Source organism: Cucurbita maxima, unplaced genomic scaffold (genome assembly GCF_002738345.1).
Source record: "Cucurbita maxima cultivar Rimu unplaced genomic scaffold, Cmax_1.0 Cma_Scf00003, whole genome shotgun sequence".
Classification (NCBI taxonomy): Eukaryota; Viridiplantae; Streptophyta; class Magnoliopsida; order Cucurbitales; family Cucurbitaceae; genus Cucurbita; species Cucurbita maxima.
Genome location: NW_019272019.1, coordinates 2468571 through 2481692, shown reverse-complemented (window position 1 = coordinate 2481692; position 13122 = coordinate 2468571). Strand labels below are relative to the sequence as shown.

Genomic DNA, 13122 nt, shown 5'->3' with positions numbered 1-13122 from the left:
CCTGCACCTCATGTATCAAGACAACCTACCGGTGTCCGCACTTGGCTACCCAGCGTTTACCGTGGACACGATAACTAGTAGACCAATGTCCTTCGTGGTCCTCTCGTACTATGGAAAGGTCCTCTCAATACTCTAATGCCAACACTGGATATGGATCGAATTGTCTCACGATGTCCTAAACCCAGCTCACATACCACTTTAATGGGCGAATAGCCCAACCCTTGGAACATACTACAGCCCCAGGTGGCGAAGAGCCGACATTGAGGTGTCAAACCTTCCCGTCGACGTCTTAGCTTTCTAAGTACAGAGAAGGTCTATAAAGATAAGTCTTCTCACTTTATGGGTCTAAAGAAGACCCCATTGGCAATTTGGAATATCGCCGTTCAGATTTATTAGAAAATGTGAACGCACATAATTGAATTTATTCAGGAATTCAAATCCTACAAAATCGTTTACCAAGCAGGAAAGTTTTCAACAGAACACTGCTTCTTTGCATGTCGAAGTGGCGTGTAGTGAAAATTCCTGGTAAAGCTATGACTATCAAAAATTCTTGCCTAGTTCAACTTTCTTCATGAGTCTCATAGTATTGTGCAGAAGTGCATCCAATATTCCAGCGACCTGTAACATAAAGGAACACCTATCAGACATAGCTGTTCATCAACAAGAGTCGAGAAACGAAACAGATAGATGTAATACTGACCGTAAAGACACCTCCAATTATGGCACAAACATTTGTGATGAAATGTGAAAAAGACTTTTGGTTTTCCGTGATCACAACCTTTTGATACAAAGAAAAAGAATGATGGATTAAGGGGAATTGAAGAGCACAGGAAAAAACAGTATGCAGTGTTTGGAACATAAATCAAAAGACGAAAATGTTTCAAAATGTACAAAACCTGCATGGGAGAGAGCGTATAATGGAACTTTGCAACAGGTATGTGAACACTCTGCGACACGCTGCTGTGAGCTGTGTATTCATACTCTTCAAGTAACTTACCAGATCTCCTTGTCAGCACCTCTGTTTTAACTATTTGAAGATAATGCTCTATCTGCGAGGGCAAATGCATAGACAAAAAGGTACATTTAGTGCAGATTTAGCAATATTCATAGCATTCCAAGAACTTGACATTGAAAATTTTCTCATATTGTGAATATTTGTGCTCAGAGTGCACTCAAAAGAAGGGCTTTTAAATGTATATACACACACATATGTATATGTATATTTATAAGAAATAGATATGTATTAGTAGGAATAAAGGGGAAACAACAGCTCAGGAGCAGGGGGGAAGAGAGAACCCTCTCTCAGCAGGATCTAATTACAAAATAAAGTTTCCAAATGTTGAAAATCAACGCAGTTGGTAATGACAAAAGAATTTTTGTTTTGCTATAAGGACACCAAGAGGCAACAAGCTGAAAATTCACACAAAAAGAAATGAAATCAGTAAACTTATCTTGAAAAACTCTTTGGTTCCTTTCAAGCTGAAAATTTATGTATAATTAGAACTGTAATAGAGTAAAGTTAATTTACATGGAGAAATTCAATTGTATAAAAAGCACACAATGTTACGGTCCATAATTATGAAATGTAATTGCTGACTTGGCAAGAAAATGCTCATGATATGCAAGTTAATATCATTGACGTAACAGACATACACATGACGAACATTAAAATCAAAACTATGGAGCAGATCATATCCAGAAACTTACAGTAACATTTGAACCCAATTCACGCTGATTAATGAATGACTGTCCATTCAACCTATCATGGCTTATACCAATGTACGGAATTAATTGTTTGGCGTCGTTAAATGCCTTGGGGGAAATCTTCCTACCAAATGAAAGGTGAGATATGACATGTGACATATTCATTTGAGATGGATCAAATGAATGAGATTCAGAACGAGCTGCAAGTACAAGGCTTCCTGGAACCTGAAAAGTGGGTAACTTCAGCAACAAACCTCCAAAGTTTAAAGAACGCAAAGGCAACCTATTTTAACCAACCATATTTAAGTAACATGAACAATAGAAATCAAGAGGACGAACTTGAAATTTTTTATTCCTATCTATTTAAATGAAGTACATGAAAAAGTTTCCCACTTTTTAAAATAAAATAAAAAAATCAGTAAGAACTTGACCTTCTTTACACGGACATATCCTTCAATCCGGCAGCCTCCTGCTGATGGAGCAGGCCTTTTAACATTTCCTGTTGCATTGTTGGATTTATCCTCTAAAGCTAACTTTTGTGATCCCATTGGAAGAGGTGCAATCAAATCTTCCATTGTCTGAGAGGAACAATGTTCAGAAATTAGATAAAATAATGTTCATTATTATTTAAGTTAATTTTTTTTTTTTTTTTTTTTTTATAAGAAACCAACTTTTACATTAGCTAATATGAAAATAATAATAAAAGTTCCTTTCTCTCTTCTTTCAATCTCTCTTCCCTCTTTTTGCAATCCCACCCACATCAACCCATGAATCATTGCTCATCACCACAGATCCAGAAACTCACCACCAACACTCAACTTTAATGGCTCCCTCCCCTTACTCAAGTTACGTATTGAAGTTCAAATCTGAAACTTATTTCAGATTAGAGGGAGGAAAACAAAAGGGGAGGATGAGACCTTTTTTTAGGTAGATGGTGTCAGGTTTAAAGGTTCTTTGATGGGTTGCAAGAAAATGAAAAGGCATTGGGTTGGTTGGAAAATTCTACATCAGAAGAAGGAAACCGCTGGGAGATTAGGGGCACTGGTGAGAGAGTAAGGGAGGAGAGGGACAAAAAGAGAAGGAAGACGGAGATTAGAAAGAAAGAAGAGAGATAACTTTAGTTCTTTAAATATATATTCATAAATTTATGCCACATCAACTAAATAGTAATAATAAAGAAAGGTCAAGTCAGCTTTTTTGTTAACTAAAGTGACGGAAAGCTGACCATAGGAACAGAAAACAAGATTATCTGAAACTTAGGGTTGAAAAACGAGATTATCTGAAACCTCAAGGGTTAAAATGTTAAGTAGAAATTATAAGCAAGTGTAAACACACGTCATCTCCATTATAGAATTAAAATCCAGCTAAAATTGAGTGTGATGTAATAGTCATTCAAAGTTGAATGTTATATAACCTTAACCAGCGATTCTGAATCTCGATCTCCATAATAAGATTCATGGTCATGGTGTCCATGATCATCCCTACAAAAAAAATATTGAATAAGTTGATCATGCGCAGCAGCTTGAAACCCAAAAAGAAGATTCATGGTCATGGAGAAGCAGAGACGCAGATCATATAAGTAAGAAAAAAAGATAAGAAAAACTCAAAATGAAGCAGTTTACTCAAACTGGGGGAAACTATAACATGTACAAAACGGTTATTTAGCTTGATATAGTAGTCTGGCTCTTTTTGGACTTGTATGTCCCTTCACTCTTTCATTTTGTCTTAATAAAAGGCTGGTTTTTCATGGTGTAAAAATATATATGTATGTGTGTGTGTGGTACAAGACTGACAATCTTTCATAATATTACCAAGAGATATTTCCAGTTTCCATGCACGCCAACTAATTGGATTTCTTAGGAATTAAACTTATTCCGAAAGATAAGAACCTTTGAATATCAAGAAAATGTGAAGAAGCATTAGGAATTAAACTTATTCCGAACCCATGTTGCACAAGCAAACCTCTTTTTTAGAAAGCAAGCAATTTCAATTCATAATTCATCAAATACCCAGCCCCTGTACACAATTTATCAGACATTTTGATTCAAATTCAAATACTGAGAGAAGCAAGTAATGATAAATGCATGACTCAACATTTTACAATTGATGATTTTTTTTAAACCAATTGATTACCGTTTGCATCACTAATCATTGCATGCTCACAGAAACTTGAAGGCCTTGCAAACATACACTTTCCCAAATTTGTGAAAGAAATAACCAATTTGTATCTCAAAAATTAGACGATTCTGCAGTTATATTCATGTACAAATCAACCAACATGGACAAAGCAAATTGAACAACCCACCACCACCACAATGGATGAAATATAATCAATGAGAACAAAATATATACATAAAATGTACAAATCAACCAACATGGACAAAATAATGGACAAAGCAAATTGAACAACCCACCACCACCACAATGGATGAAATATAATCAATGAGAACAAAATATATACATAAAATGTCGTAGGAACTAGATGGAAGTAATAATTTATCAAGGAGAACTTCATTTACCTTACATCACTTCCCTTCCGGAAAATGCGAATAGATGGATAACCTTGTATGTGATGCCTGAATTTCCCATTGTTAAGCATGGTTAGCAGTAGAGAAACTAATTCAGGCAACCAAAGAATAAGAGTTGTGCCATGGAAGATTAAAGAGAAAGGCAAAAGGGTTGGTCATAGACTCGTTGTAAAGTTAAATGTAAACTATGCATATCCTAATCATATGCCAGTAATAAGGGGAAATTATAAAAATCCAAGACAAAAAATCTTCCCAACATTCGAGAGACCTAAGAAGAATAGATAGTATAGATCAAAATAGAATCTCAACAATTATTGATACCAACTCTTTGGACAGGTAAATCAAACATTTTGACTACTTTGGATAATATACACACAGACAAGATCAACTTTATGATAAGAATAATGGTCTGCTACAAGTGCGCTTCACATACAAAAATGGTGATAAGAGCCAAGGTATATAGGTTAGAAAGGGAGGCGAAGCAGGGGGCTAGTTGGTCTTTCTGTAATAAAGACAATCAATAAAGTCTATTGGGTAAGGTCAGTATATACTGGTCACCCTGTATGGGACCAAGCGTTTGTCATCTTTAAAGACTACAGTTCTCTGTGGAGGGTTAGAACCAGGTCCCTCAGAAGTCACAGAAACCAACATAGCTTTTTTTATTATTATTATTAGACAGTGTCAAATCAATTAAACTATCACTTACTTCCGGCACAATTCACCATCTTCCGTGCAATCAACCTTTGCCATGAGAATTCGTCCATCAAATTCTGGATCATATCTGGACAAACAAGTGCTTCCTTAAAAATAGACAGCAGTGACTAAAGAAGGGTAATAAATGTTACTATGACACAATAAAAAGAATAAATAAATAAATAAACCAGAAGCAGAGCACCTTTCTCTTATAGTTTTGGCAGCCTTCTCCCACGAAGGTTTCTGGAATACAATAGAACTCGTAAGAAAATGGAAGACAGTAATGTATTTTTCCAAAGCTCGTGATAGAATTCATGTGCCAGGCCTAATTACTATATTGTTTGCTCAATGGCCATAAGCAGGACCAACAATAGCTTATGTTTATGGGCCTAAGATGTGTACAATCCGTGATAATTCTAGGCCTTCAAAGATATAGGATAGCAAGCCCAAGATTCAGCTTCCTAGCTTCATCTTAATTAAATTTAATCAAGATATCATATCCTTGACATAATGATTATCAGAGAACATGATAAGACAGCACCTCCCATGCAAAAAAAAAAAAAAAAGTATGAATTTATAAATTTCATAATAAATGATCTTTTCAAGAGTAGGGCTTAGAGAAAAAAACTAAACTTTTGAGATAATTGATGACGATACAGAGTGCTAGAGAATTTTTTACCTCTAGTATTCTGCACAGCAATGTTTTGTGATAGATAATATTTATGTAATTCATAAGTAGTCAGTTTACAGAAAAGAATTTCATACTCCATTTAGATTAAATCATCATATAGGTTCATAGTTTAGCAGGAAATAGGCAGCTTAAACAATTCGGAAGAAAGAGAATCCATATATATAATAAAAAATGAAATCCACAGAAAAACCAAGTACTCAAAAGAATTTTCACAAAAGAATATTAATATCCACCTCCAAATAACTACGGGGATTTTTGTTATACATATATATTTATATACAGAAGAGCACACAACAGAACCAAACCTACCAGCTTATTACTCCAATAGCACCAAGGAGCATAAAAATTAACCACCAAAATAGGATGCCTGCAGAAGTGTAATTTAATGAACCATAAGATACAATTGAATTGATCATAATGATAAATATGGTAAAATTAAGAACTGAAACTCAAAAAGTAAAGAATTTTAGCCCCTGATATTAATAATGCTTACTGATTAGCATATCTATCGAAGTTCCGAGAATTCAACACAGTGGAACCTTCATTGGTTTCTTCATCTGCTTCATCCCCATGCTTAATCAAATTCAGTAGTGGCCCCGATTGATACTCAGAACCAGTGGACCGCAAATTTGAATCTATAGAAAATTTACGAATTGTTTTCGTAATATTCAACCGATTCTGTAGAGGGAAATATTTAGCCTACTGTAAGCAAATGAAGTTTAGAAAGAATCAATACACACAGTCAGGTACTACGTGCGGAAATAAGTGATGATACTGTTTGAACAAATATAAACTTAGCTTGTTTTATATTAATTTTTGGCGGCATGGAGCACCTATGCCGCTCAAGTGCTGTATTACTATTGTTTAGCCATACTGACAAACACATTTTTGCGTAAGTAAACGACTGACAAAATTATAGGATAAAAACTTACAGTTCCTAACACATCGTGCACGTCTACAGCAGCAAATTCGCATGAGAGTGCAAGGAAACTACAAACAGAGAAATAAAGAACGAAGATGAGTGAGAAATTAGACAACCAACGACTTTATTTAATTTAGTTCAATTTTATTATTGGTTATGTAGAAGACAACACGTGGGTCAATATTCCTTTCCACGAAAACCACTTTCATTAAAGGAGTTCATAACATGTTATATATAGAAACATACAGTACCTGATATTGAAGTCCATCCGTAAGAAGTCACCATCATTACTGTTGTCAACAATTACAGATGTAGACGTGCTAACACTCAAATAATTACTCAATTCCTGAAATATAAAATTAAAGATCAAGAACAACAAAAACCAATGTAGATAAAAAGGATAGGATAAAATTGAACAAGCGGAAATAAGGAGCGTGGCGCAAGCACCATGTTAACAACAAGAAATAGGTGGAACAATTACCCATTTCCACGCACAACTAGTTGATCTCGAATATTGAATTAAAGAGATAGAGGCAAAGTACCATTCCAAATAAAAACATCATGGATAGAGCAGCTACTATGGATAATCCTGCTCCAGATAATGTGGCCTCTGTTAAATCTCTTGGTATTTTTCTGCACACATGGGAGATCATCTTTCAACGTGTGCAAAACCATATCTTTACAAGAAAACTAAAAAACCTATAGGAATTCAATTGAATTAGGTATTAATCCTTCTAATTGCCGCACGAATATCACATCTAGCTAATTTTATGTGTTGTCAGGAATATTCAAGGTGTCGAACTACATTTGCGATCAATTCAAGCCTCTTGATCTGGTGAAAATTAACTAATATTAAATGCATAACATCATTCAAACCAGAACCAAATCCCACCCGAATGCCACATTGCTTCCAAACAGACGGTTAGGTTAAATATCATTTCGATCTGCAAACAGCCAACTTTACGAAAATTACAACCCCAACAGAAAAAAATGGATTTAGATCATTTGACCAAACAAAAAAAAAAAAAAAAAAAGGAAAAACCGAGGCCATCAAAGCCTCAAACAAAACCACCATTCAGACACCTCATTTTCCCAATTAAATCATTAACAAACAAACAAACAAAAAAAACTCCCATAAAACAAACGAAAATCACACACGGCCGATATACAATACCGCAAATTCTAATCACAACATTCTGACAAGAGATCCTTCAGATTACCAGCAACATTACACAAAACGCGTAAATAAATAATAACTAGAAGAAAAAAAAAAAAAAAAAAAAAAAAAAAAAAAAAAAAAAAAAAAACCATGGCACTTCACAAAATGTCGCAGACCTGGGTGTTTGAGAAACAGAGACGCATTGAAATCACGAAATGCAAAGTGGAAAAGGAAGAAAGAGATCTATCAGACCTGTAGAAATCCACAGATTTGAACTTGGTGGAAGAAATCATGGCTGCAAGCAAAATCCAGTCTCCACGGACTCGCTCTCGAATGAAAGATGTAAAAAAGAGGGAGGAGAAGGTCCCAGGAATTGCGTCCTTTTGGTAATGAGAAAGTGAACCGTCTCTCTACGGCATCGCCTGGCTCGCCCCGAGTGCACAGCAATCGAAGATATGGAATTATCATATGAAGGTTAAATTTGGAAGATAAAAAAATAGCAAAATTAGCTTGGGTCCGATCGGGTCGGGTTGTGTTGGGTTGAGTCGAGTTGAGTTGAAGAAACTTCGATCGGCTTAGTAACTTGAGCAACCCGAACAAGTTGGGTTGAGTGCTAAATCTTTTTTTTAATCATTTAAAAAAAATCATATTTATTTATAATATATATAATAATTGTTATATTCCTGACTACTTAAATTTTTTATTTTTCTAAAGAATATCTCACCAAACCCAATGTGGTTGGCTCGTCTACGTTAATCGAGTTCTCGAGCCAATGAACGTCCCTATAAAAAAAAATATAAATTTAAATCTTTACACATTTTTTAAAAAATATCGAACAAATTATATCTTTAGTACTTAGATCCATTTAATTCTTAAAATTTTAAAATTTAAAATAATTTCTAATCTTTAATATTTTTAAAAATTTGTTAATAAACTATTGATTTTGTTTTTAATAAATTATTGAATTTTGTATTTTATGTGGGTAATGTCGGTAAAATCTCTTGATAAGTTAAATTGCCTACCAAACTGATCATATTTTCACGTTATTTGATATATACTTTTTTTACTGTGGTCTAAGGTTCGAGTTTTCATATCACCAAAAAAAGATCAAGTTGCTAAATTGAACTGTCGATCGGAGGTATTGAGTCAACAATGATTAGCGGGGTTGATAGGTCATAGCACACGTTCACGATCATAGATAATTTGAGAGAAAAACACGTATAACACCATCCACGGGTGGTTAACTAGTAGTTACCGAAATTAAGACTGAATAGTCACTATTGAAATTTTAGAGACTAAATAAACGTTATATCAATAATTTTTTCATATTTAACTGATAGTTAAAATGTATAATTTTCAACGAGTATTTAAATAATATTTCAGTTTCGTTAATTTTAATTATATATATATATTTTGTAAAGCTTTGATTTTTTTTCTATTATATTTGAAAAAAATATTTATTTCATGCCACCTAATCATTGTTAAACATCTTAATAAACTTAATTACATTAATTAAAAAAATAAAAATAAAAATCCAAACAAATTTAAAATCATAAAATTTTAATGGGTGGTAATTCCCACCGTCAAAATATATTGATAAGATTATGATTTTAAAAATAAACTAATAAAAATATTAATATATTTTATTTAAAAATACCTTTAAATATATCTTTACTATTAATATTCATGAATTTTAATTTTTTTATTAATTCAAAAAAATTATTATTAATATATGAACGAAAATCGTCTATCGGCACTTTATATAATAAAGGTATTTTTTTAATTAAGAGTATTTTTTTAAAAAAGTATTATTAAAAAAAAATTAGAGGTATTTTTTTAGATTTATTTATTTATTTAAAGTATTAAAGAAAATTTTAAAAGTTTATGTATATTTTTAAGATAAAATTTAAAATTCAAGAATATTTTTATTAATTAAGGACACGTCAACCAAATATTTTAGTTTTTGTATATATTTATTTATAATTAAAGAATTAAACTAAATTATCTAAATAACGCGAGCCCAATCTAATCCAAATATAAACGGATAAACTCTGTCGATAAAAAAAGAATAAATAAATTAGAGAATTTTGTAATTCAAATAATAATTTAATTGCTCATATCTCTACGCGCCAACTGAAACTTGGTTGTTTTTGACGCGCCGTTTCAATCGCTGGTGCACTGCCGTATTGCTCTTTGACACCTCCGTTGAAGAGATTATCTCCGCCGCCGCTCATCGGTATCACCGGCGCCTGGTGTCTCACGGAGAGAGAGAGACAGAGATTCAGCAACATGATCAACAGAACTGTATTCACTGCTTTGAAGAGATCGATTCTTTCATCGTCTTCGTCGCAATTACTCCCGTTTTTTTCCTCCTCCGCTTGTCGATCTGTATGTTCTTTTCTTGCTTGATTCATTTTCATTTTGTTTTTATTGATTACTCTCGGAAATTTTCAAAAACTGTTCTGGAATTGCAGGCTAGCACATTGGTTTTGGCGGAACACGATGGCGGATCTATCAATGCCGCTTCCGTTAGTGCTATAGCGGCTGCCGGTTCTTTGAGCAAAGACAGTTCGATTTCCGTCTTGTTGGCTGGCTCAGGGCCTTCGCTTCAGGAAGCTGCTGAACATGCTGCCTCTTGTCACCCATCTATTTCTCAGGTATCTTACTCCGCTAGTCTTTATCTATGATTTCTTACATGGAAGATTCGACTGCTGAACTATTTTGCTTCAGATGTTCATTTGTTTTTTAATGGATAAACTCGTAGAACTTGTGCAAATATCAGGAATTGTATAGTGGTGGTTGGTTTGTTCTATTTTGATTCAAAGATTAGAGCGATCCAGTGTTATTAGGATCATTCCCCTTGGTGGTTACCCTGATACTGATATTAGAGGTTGAATGTTACTTAGGTGCTTGTTGCTGATTCCGATACATTTACAAACCCCCTGGCAGAACCTTGGGCTCAATTAGTCCAATTGGTTCAACAGAGAAATGGATATTCTCATGTAATTGCGGCTTCAGGTTCCTTTGGGAAGAACATTCTTCCACGCGCTGCTGCTCTTTTAGATGTTTCTCCAGTTACCGATGTCGTTGCTATATCTGAATCTCGTCAATTCGTGAGGTTCGTCCAGTTTTTAGCTCATAATCATTGACTACAATGATGTTGAACTGTTTTGTGTACTTTACATATCCGGACAAATGTTTTTCTCACATATTTAGCATTTTTTTTTTTTTTTTTGTGCAATTAGAAAAATATACTTTGCAGATGTTCATCTTACTGCGGATGTTGTTTATGGTGTAGAAGTTTATCTGCTTGGGGAACTACTTATTTGTTACTCATTGTTTTTCACCATTCCATGTTTTAATGTCAACATTTCTGAATCACAATCGTGCATTTTATATGGCGATTTCAGTTTGTGATTATGATGTACCACTATTGTGAGATTCCACATCGGTTGGGGCGGAGAACGAAGCATTCTTTATAAGGGTGTGGAAACGTCTCCCTAGCATATGCGTTTTAAAAACCTTGAGGGGAAGCCCGAAAGGGAAAGTCCAAAAAGGACAAATCTGCTAGCGGTGGGCTTAGCCGTTACATAAATTCTCCATTTTTTTAGCTAACCTCATTCTTAATTGATGATGCGATTTTGAACTCGTAATAGGCCCATATATGCTGGCAATGCGCTTTGTACAGTTCGATACACCGGGGCTGACCCTTGTATGTTGACCATACGATCTACATCGTTCCCAGTGACCTCGAAATCAGCAGAGTCGACATCGAATAAGTCCCCTATAACTCAGGTCGATCTCTCATCGTTTGGTGGAGGTAAGCCTATAGCCTACTTTACCATCTCAAAGAATTCTCTTCACTCTGGAAAAAGAAAGCCATAACAAATATATCATGAGAGTGAATGCTTCTGCTTATATGATTACCCACCATAAGCGTAATTTTGATGAATTTTCCATTCTATATGGGAAGGAACACTCTCCATAGTTCTACTTTAGATCATTTTAATCTCTGTTCAAAGAATTAGGACGTGCAATTAGGTTTACTGAGCGATGTCAATCTTCAGATTCTATTGGAAAATCTAGATATGTAAAGCAAACATCTCAGGAAGCAGAACGACCCGATCTTGCGAATGCACGTGTTGTTGTCACGGGAGGACGTGGTTTAAAGAGTGCTGAGAACTTCAAAATGATAGAGAAGCTCGCAGCAAAACTTGGTGCTGCAGGTAGAGATTCAGTGTGAATTGAAATTAAAATTATTTTTCTTTCTGCATCATCAATTATTACATTTTTTTTCTCTGTTTGTGTAATATTGACTGTTAAATTTCCTAACATATCATACCATTTGGGGCACGCACGGCCTAGTAATGTCTGAAGAACAGGAAACATTAGATCTATGTATCTAAGTAATCAATTTTGTCAATAACGAAATATGAATATGTTGTTTTCTTTATTCTCCAATCTTATAAGCTAATCTGTTCTTATTCTTTTATTTATTTAGTTGGTGCCACACGTGCTGCTGTTGATGCTGGATTTGTGCCCAATGATCTTCAGGTAACGTTTCTGGATGCTTTCTTCCAAGTTGAGAGTATTATCTGTTTCTTTTTTTTGGAAAAAAAATTTCTTACAAAGAAGTATTATCCGACTTTTTTCATTGAAGTTTACCTAATCCAAATTAAAAGCAGACACGAGGAGTGTATATGGTCTGGGTTGAGTTAGGTTGAAGGTTTTTTTGGACCAACCCAAATGGTAACCCGAAAATTTTTACAACCAAACCCTCCATTTTCGGGTTGGGTTGTTAAATTTTTTTTATTTATCTACGATTCATAATTATTTGATACAATATTGGATAAAAAATATTAAAAGTTCACAAACAAACATAAATCAATTTATAATCCTTCGAAAAACTAGTTTTTCATTGAAATCGAGGAGAAAGGTGAACATTTAGAATCCTCTGCCCATCAAGAATTCGAGGAGAGAAATTAAATTTAAAAAAAAACTAAGATCAATGTTTTTATTCCATTCACTCTCTTGTCCTTCTTTTTTACTTTCTAATTTTTCTTTTATGGGGAATGTACATGATATGTTGTGCAATAACATGGGTTGGATTTATTCCTAGCCTTCTCTTAAATGCAAATTTCTTCCATGATCCTGGATTATTAAGTCTTCTGCTTCTCAGGTTGGACAAACTGGTAAAATTGTAGCACCAGAATTGTATATGGCTTTTGGTGTATCAGGAGCCATTCAACATTTGGCTGGGATCAGAGACTCTAAGGTTATTGTGGCTGTGAATAAGGATGCAGATGCACCAATATTTAAGGTCAACCGCCACCCCCCCCCCCCCCCCCCCCCCCCCCCCCCCCCCCCCCCCCCCCCCCCCCCCCCCCCCCCCCCCCCCCCCCCCCCCCCCCCCCCCCCCCCCCCC

The 13122-nt window shown here is 34.8% G+C and overlaps 2 protein-coding genes across 2 annotated transcripts in view; one reads left to right on the top strand and one right to left on the bottom strand.

The window, feature by feature from the left end:
• Positions 1-388: 388 nt before the first annotated feature.
• On the bottom strand, positions 389-8136 carry LOC111476871 (protein disulfide-isomerase 5-4-like). The gene is made up of 15 exons (XM_023120718.1): positions 7950-8136; positions 7081-7171; positions 6790-6884; positions 6549-6606; positions 6110-6294; positions 5926-5983; positions 5128-5168; positions 4939-5013; positions 4224-4280; positions 3119-3185; positions 2136-2282; positions 1708-1929; positions 897-1049; positions 701-778; positions 389-618 (listed from the first exon to the last, which is right to left on the bottom strand). The coding sequence occupies exons 1-15, from the start codon at positions 7988-7990 to the stop codon at positions 541-543; spliced, it is 1446 nt and encodes a 481-aa protein (XP_022976486.1). The 5' UTR covers positions 7991-8136; the 3' UTR covers positions 389-540.
• Positions 8137-9809: 1673 nt separating this feature from the next.
• LOC111476899 (electron transfer flavoprotein subunit alpha, mitochondrial) overlaps positions 9810-13122 on the top strand; it is a 4565-nt gene continuing 1252 nt past the window's right edge. The window contains exons 1-7 of the mRNA XM_023120764.1: positions 9810-10085; positions 10172-10354; positions 10604-10815; positions 11354-11517; positions 11765-11923; positions 12199-12251; positions 12877-13017. Of these exons, the coding sequence (XP_022976532.1) occupies positions 9987-10085; positions 10172-10354; positions 10604-10815; positions 11354-11517; positions 11765-11923; positions 12199-12251; positions 12877-13017 (1011 nt within the window). The 5' untranslated portion in view covers positions 9810-9986. The remainder of the gene's footprint in view (positions 10086-10171; positions 10355-10603; positions 10816-11353; positions 11518-11764; positions 11924-12198; positions 12252-12876; positions 13018-13122) is intronic.

Bases quoted from the DNA above. Each gene is read 5' to 3' on its own strand.
- LOC111476871 (XM_023120718.1), bottom strand. From the start codon at position 7,990: ATGATTTCTTCCACCAAGTTCAAATCTGTGGATTTCTACAG. The intron at 3,186-4,223 runs GTAAATGAAGTT...TTTTTTTTGTAG, and splicing joins CGGAAGGGAAGTGATGTAAG to GGATGATCATGGACACCATG. The intron at 1,930-2,135 runs GTCAAGTTCTTA...CCCACTTTTCAG, and splicing joins GATATGTCCGTGTAAAGAAG to GTTCCAGGAAGCCTTGTACT.